The following is a 7,495-nucleotide window of genomic DNA, read 5'->3' on the forward strand; positions in this document are numbered from 1 at the left end:
GCCACTATGCTACCAGAGCTCCCAAATAGCTAATTAGCACTTTCTATTTGACCCAGATATTGACTCCTTCCAGGAAGTACATTCCTTCTGTGGCTTCCAAGGCACTCCTTTTTATTGGTTGACATCCACCCTACTGACTACTCTTTCCAAGTCTCCTTTCAATTTTTTCTTTTCCTCCTGGATCTTAATGTTGGAGTGCCCTGGGGCTCCATCTTTGGCCTTCTCTTTATCTCCATTTTCATTCTTTTCCTTGGTGATCTCATTCACTCATATGACTTTAAATAATTCCAGTGATACCCAGATATATGTCTCCGTTCCAGAGAACTCTCCCAAATGTCAGACTTGCAAACAACTGTGTACTTGACATCTCCACTTGGATGCCTAATAACCAAAACCCAAACCAAACTCACTGCCATTGAGTTAATTCCTACTCATAGCGACCCCCATTGGGTTTCTGAGGAGATAAACCATTACAGAAATAGATTGCACCATCTTCCTTCTGCAGAGTGGCTGGTGGGTTTGAACTGCCAGTCTTCTAGTTAGCAGGCAAAGGCCTTAGGCACTGCACCACCAGAGCTCCTACACACACACACACACACACACACACACATATATTAGGATGCCTAATTTAAAAAAAACACTCACTGCCATTGAGTCGATTCTGACTTATAGTGACCCCCTTTGGGTTTCTGAGGCAGTAAATCTTTATAGAAGTAGATTGATTGCCCAGTCTTCCTTCTGAAGAGTGGCTGGTGGGTTTGAACCACCAACCTTCTGGTTAACAGTCAAAGGCCTTAGGCACTATGTCACCAGAGCTCCTTTGGGTGGTTAATAGATATCTCAGATTCAATATGTCAAATACTGAACCCTTGATCATCCCCTCTAAACCTGCTTCAACTGTAGTCTTCCTCATTTCAGGAAATGGCAAGTCCATTCTTCTAGTGGCAGGCCAGAATTCTTAGAACTATTCTTGACTCCTTTTTCTCTCACACCCTGTATCCAACCCATCAGAAAGTCCCATGGATGCTACTTTTATCCTAATTACAAACATCCTCAGTATCTCCACTGCTACCACTTTGGTCCAAGCCATTATCTCCATCCTCTTTTCCTGGACTATTTCTGGTCTCCTTTTGCTTCCTTTGGTCTACTTTCAAAACAGCAGCCAAACTGATCTTTGTAAAGTATAAATCAGATTAAATAATTGCTCTGAAGACTTTTGACCTCTCTTTGATGAAAGACAAAATCCTCTCTATGGCCAACAAGGCCACACACGATCTGGCTCCTGATCACATCTCTGACATCTCCCACTTGTCCTCCTGCTCTCTTACTCTGTCAGCTCCAGTTTCAGTGGCTTCCTTGCTTCTCAAACACACCAGGTGCTTCCTGCCTAACCTGGTTGGTTCCTCTGACTGGGATGCTCTTGCCCTAGATATCTAATGGCTCTTTCCCTCACCTCCTTCAGATCATTCCTCAGCTATCTCCTCTGTGAGGTCCTCCAATCTCTAATTGTGACTTCACTACTTTCTGGGTTCTTCTTTTCCCGCTTCTCTGCTTTTTTCTCCACAGTACTAACACACAATATATTTTAGTTATTTTTTTATTGTTTCTCTCTCTACACTAGAATGCAAACATCAGGAGAACAGAAATTTCTGCCTATTTAGTGTACTGCTCTAGCCCTAGCATCTAGAACTATACAACACACTAGGCAATCAAAAAATATTTATTGAATGAATGAATATCATATTTTTAATTCTTGAAAACAATTTATTAGACAAGCTTCCTCTCTTGAACTTAAAGCTTTTAAGCCCTTAAGTTCTTTTTAATTCAGTATTAATTAAATTGCCTTTTAAGCACAGTAAACAAATATTCTTTCTACTCTTAGATGCATCTCATCTACCAATTTACAAACTTGACTGCACATTTATAATGGTGCAGCTTCTGTATATTGAACTTAGAAAAACCCACATTTATTAGAAGCAAAAAGAAAAGAGATTTTCAACTGCTATTGGAGCATTGGCAAGCCAATTAGTGCTTATTTAATTTGCAATTGGATTTATCAAAAGTTAATCTTAAATTATCATCATCCATTTCAAAATATCTCACAAAAATAAAAATTGTTCCAATGTTTGGAAATGCTAGAGTTCATAATTGCTTCCAAGAAGCAATTTGTTCTGCCTCCAACTTCAAATATTAGTGGGTTCTTTTCTTCTAGCATCATTAGAAGTTAGTGATGTTCTTGCCCTGCAGGACTCACTTTCTCCAAATATATGTCCTTTTGCTTTTATTAGACATTTAACGTGAGATGGTTCCCATGACCTAGACAATTAGACTGAAAACTGTCTGCCAGGACTCAGCTCAGCTGTGTTTTACTTTGTGAGTAAATACTTGCTAGAGACAAATTCTCATGGAGTTCAGTGCCCACCACTTCAGTGCTCTTTGAGGAGAATGCCAGGGTCAACCAGAGAGAGGGAGGCCCTTCCAACTTGTAAGTTTCCACGTATATGGCAGAACAAATGAATTCAGATCTTTTAACCACTGACTACAACTCTCCATATTCTTTTCACTGAGAATTTCAAAAAATAATTATTATTATATTTTGAAGGTATTGCTTTAGAAAAGAACATCCTGGATTCACAGTAGTCAAATGAAAGTTTAGGTGAATGGGAGAAGACACAGCTTCTAATAACTTATAATGACCTGGTTGGATTTCATGGTTTCTTCAGAACTGTGGCTCTTTCTCCAACAACTACAGAGTTGGGAGATGTATCGTCTGGTTCAGCATTCAACAAATATTTGTTCTAGGATCTAGCACAGTTCCCTGTGCTAATTAGAATAAAGAAGAAAACGCTATCGAAGTAAGAGATGATGTTACTTGAATGAGCTTGAATGAAAAGGTTTACATTAGAGATGAAAATACATGGGTTCGAGATTCTTTCTGAGTTAAAAATCCACAGGTCTCTTGCTAGATCAAATATTGGTGGAGCAATGGTGGTAAGGAGGCTCAACATGTTACAGTGACTCCCGGGTTTCTAATTTGAGCAACTGAGTGGATGGAAGTGCCAGTTAGTCTGACGGGTAGAAATAGAGGTGATCAGGTTGGAATGGGAGATCACAAATTCAGTTTTGGGTGTACCTGTTAAGTTGGACATGCCTGTAAAGCATCCAAGTAGAGATGTCAAATAAGTAGCTGGATATACAGGTCAAGATCTGGCTTATAGCTCTATATCTCATGTTCATTGTTTTCTGTTTAAAGTCAGATAAATTCCAAATTGTAGCAAGGAGGAAGTTAAACTTCTTTGAGCATCCACTACATGCCAAGCACCTACTATGTTACAGATGTTTCTATTATAAAGTTTATACATATTTCAAACACATACTATATACCTGCCTGCCCAAGCACCTTCCCAATTCAGCCCTACTGGGTCCCAATTAGAGGCCACCTGGGATATGCTCTTTGCAGGCCCTCAGACAAACCATGAAACCAATTCCTCTCTCCCCGATTCCTAATGAGTCTCTTGAGGGTTTCTGCACCTGGATCTGTGCTCAAAGATACATGAGGTCTGAAGATAGGTATAGAGAAAACCTGAGCACATCAGACCTAAAGGGAGAAAGTGCTACCCAGGGTTTGCAGAGTCTCTTTGGATTCATTATGACTTATCTCTTTGTCTTTATTTCACTATTTTCTTACTTTATAAAAATGCTCTGAGAATTAAGATGAGCTTCTGAATCACCTGGAGAGCTTCTTAAATAATGCATATTCCTGGGTCCCACTATCAGAGTTTTTTGGTTTTTTTTTTTCTTTTTTGTTATCTGTGGGGGGTGTGTGTGTAAATTCTTTCTAAAACATTCGAAGATGCAGCTCATTATTAAACTAAGCTAATCATATTTTATATTGCTGCTAGCTTTTCATATAAATAATCTCTCTTTTTTACCTTTCCCTTCACCCAAGTCAGCATATGTCTACCCTCTAGTTAGTGGTTTATGCTCCCTTCTCTACCCCTGGTAACCATCAAAGAGTATTTCTTTTTTGTGTGTGAAATTCTTTTCTTGACTTTTTATAATAGTGGTCTCATGCAATATTTGTCCTTTTATGATTGACTAATTTCACTCAGCATAATGGCCTCTAAGTTTATCCATGTTACGAGATGTTTTGCAGATTCATCATTGCTCCTTAACATTGTATAGTATTCCGTTGCGTGTATGTATCATAGTTTGTTGGTCCATTCCTTCACTGATGGACATTTAGGTTGTTTCCATCTTTTTGCTGCTGTGAATAGTGCTGCAATGAACATGTGTATGTATCTGTTCAGGTCACATGTTTTTCTTCCCTAGTATATATGCTTAATAGTGATATTACTGGATCATATGGTGTTTCTATTTCCAGCTTTTTGAGGAAACACCATACTATTTTCCAAGTGGTTACACCATTTTACATGCCACCAGCACCCTCACCAGCATTTGTTATTTTCTAACCTTTTGAACTTTGCTATTAGCGCTGGGGTGAGATGGTATCTCACTGTTTGTTTTACTTCTCTCTCTGTAATGGTTAGTGATTGTGAACATTTCTTCATGTGTTTGTTAGCTACAGGAATGTCTTCTGTGGTGAAGTGTCTGTTCATCTCTGCCCATTTTTAATCAAATTATTTGTCTTTTTGTTGTTAAATTGTTGATTCTTTCCATAAATTTTAGAGATTATCCCCTTGTCCGATATGTTGTTGCCAAATTTTTTTTCCTGTTCTGTGCATTTTCTTTTTACACTTTTGGTGAAATTTTTTGATGTGCAAAAGTGTCTAATTTTCAGGAGCCCCCAGTCATCTATTTTGTTCTCTGGTGTTTGTGCATTTTTAGTTATATTTGATAGTCTATTTATCCCCTGAATTAAGGCCTCTAAGTTTGTTCCTATTTTTTCTGTGATGGTCTTTATGGTTTTAGATTTTACTTTCAGGTCTTTGATCCCGCCTGAGTTCACTTTGCTATATGGTATGAGATATGGGTCCTGTTTTATTTTTCTGCCAATAGCTATCCAGTTTTGCCAGCTCCATTTAATGAAGAAACTATCTCTTCTCCATTTAAATGAGTTTGGACCCTTTGCCAAAGATCAACTACCCATAGGTGGGTGGATTTACTTCTAGAGTCTCAATTCTGTTCCATTGGCCTATGTATCTGTCATTGTACTCGTACCAGCCTGTCGCTATCAGAGATTTTAATTCAGTAGGTCTGGGAAATGATTTGAGGTCCTTAGTGGTGCAACCAGCGAACAAGCTCACTGCTAACTGAAAGTTTGGTGGTTTGAGTCCATCTAGAGGTGTCTCAGTAGAAAGGCCTGGTCATCTGCTTCTGAAAAATCAGAGATGGAAAAGTCTTTGGTGGACAGTTCCAGTATGGCCACATGGACTCTCTGTGAATTGGAGTCACCTCAATGGCACCTCATTTTTGGTGTGGTTTGATGTGTACCTTAGGAATCTGTATGGCATGGGATTCTGATGCTGGTTCAGGGTGGTCCCTGGACCAGAAACATTGATTTGCAGAGTAGCGAGTTGTCAGTTTCCATGACCTACTTGCCTCAGTAGAACTGTTCCATTGGGTTTTCTTGGCTGTAATCTTCACAGAAGGACATCACCAGGACTTTTCTTTTGTGCTGCTACTAGGTGGGTTCAAACTGCAAAATTTTAGGTAAGTAGCAGCACATAACAACAACAACAACAAGCCAGTCATAAACTGCTGACACCACCCAGGGACTCTATGGGACTTCTGAATCTAGGTTAAAAAAAGGCCATGCAGATTCTACCTTGTTCTCTTAGGACACTTGCTCTTTTCTCAGGACATTCCTTTATCAGAAACTGGGTTCCATGATGAGAGAATCCCAAGCCACATGAAGAGGTTACATCAATTGTCCCAGCTGAGCTCAGTCTTTGAGTCATCTCAGCCCTGGCGCTTTATGTGTGAGTGAAGGAAACTCCAGATAATTGCTGCCTCTAGCCATGGAGTCACTACAACTTTCAAGTCTTCCCAGCTGAGCCACAGACATCACAGAGCAGGGACAATGCATCACAACCCCCATGCTCTTCTCGAGTTCCTGACCCACAAAAGTTATGTTCAGAATTAAAAGATTGCTGTTTATGCCATCTAGCTTTGGGATGTTGTGTTATGCAGCAATAGAAATAGAACAGTTACTATTTTTTCAAGAAACATCTATTAAATTGCAACCACATTCCTTGGCAGGATAACTCTTCCAGTGAGCACACTCTACCAGAGAGCAAAGCAGGTCAGATGAGCCAAGAGATGCTTTCTTGTTTAGCTAACGTGAAAATATCACTAGAGAAGGAGACATAATGTTGCTCTCAGAATAATGGAGGCAGAAAGATGGACATACCTTGAAACAGGGCTTTCAACCAATTCTGCCCAGTTCAGTCATGGCTTAGGAAGTGAAACTGGAATGGACTTGACTTTGTAAAGTGGGGACGTACTGGAACAGCAACTGGAATAGAAAAATTACAGGTTGACACCCTGCTATAAAACATAATCTCCCTCTTAGAAAACAAGGGCAGCATGCACATTGCATAGCAACCAAATCTCTAGTCCAGCAGAGTCAGAAACACTGCTGCCCTGTTCAAAGACAGAGGACAAGCACAGCTTTGAATAGGCAAATAGCCCTGGCACTAATCCAGTCTACTGTGTCAGGCTCTTGAAAGGGCTCACTGCACGTCTTCTAAGTCTCCCATTCCAGCACTTCAGCATTTTTCCTGTTCTGCTTCTTATTCCTGTACATCCACATTTTACAAAGTCAGGTCTGTTCTGACTTCACTATCGTCAGCCATGACTGAACTGATTCAAACCAGTGTGAAGTCCTGTCTTGAAAATAATATGGCCAAAAGGGAAAGAGGTGCATCAGAAGAACAGATTGCTGGGAGGGGCAAAATCCATCTTCATTTACTTTAACTGTGCTGAAGTCTGAAGTCCAGCTCTGAAAATTCCTCAACCCACTTACTAACTGCAAAGCTGTTCGTTTATGCCAGTTTCCCAAATACGCTTAATACTAAAAATTGCCTGGGGATCATATGCTAGCAAGGACCTGTGGTAATTCTTACCACAAGGCGAATGTGGGGAATGCTGAATTATAGGATTATTCTATTAAATACCCTAAAAACAGCAAGCCCAGCACACTCACCCACAACAGTCACAGTTGTGCTGTGAGAAGGGTTGCGCACAGGTGCCTCATGTTGAGTTGCAAGCTCTAGCAGCCATGAACCCTGAGACTGTAAATCTTAGCCAAGTCTAATTGCAATGATGGGGAGGAAGGGTAGATAAACAATGGAATTTACTTGCTAATAAGACTAATGAGATATAAAAGAAAATGTAATTGCCTTGTCTAAGTAATATTTAGTAAATATTTTAATTGATAAAATATAAAACAAGAGAAATGTTAGGTTAAATATCTATGGTCTTATTCGATCCATCATGCAGTGCAAGTTCAAAAAAAAAAAAAAAAAAAAAA

The 7,495-nt window shown here is 39.6% G+C and overlaps 1 protein-coding gene across 1 annotated transcript in view; it reads left to right on the top strand.

The window, feature by feature from the left end:
- The window catches only part of TSHR (thyroid stimulating hormone receptor), a 214,473-nt gene that overhangs the window by 202,494 nt on the left and 4,484 nt on the right, over positions 1-7,495 (top strand). Inside the window, exons 8-9 of the mRNA XM_007951972.2 lie at positions 2,967-2,991; positions 4,135-4,147. Of these exons, the coding sequence (XP_007950163.1) occupies positions 2,967-2,991; positions 4,135-4,147 (38 nt within the window). The remainder of the gene's footprint in view (positions 1-2,966; positions 2,992-4,134; positions 4,148-7,495) is intronic.

The sequence above is a fragment of the Orycteropus afer genome, unplaced genomic scaffold (assembly GCF_000298275.1).
Source record: "Orycteropus afer afer isolate SDZICR_OR568_19922 unplaced genomic scaffold, OryAfe1.0 scaffold00322, whole genome shotgun sequence".
Lineage (NCBI taxonomy): Eukaryota > Metazoa > Chordata > Mammalia > Tubulidentata > Orycteropodidae > Orycteropus > Orycteropus afer.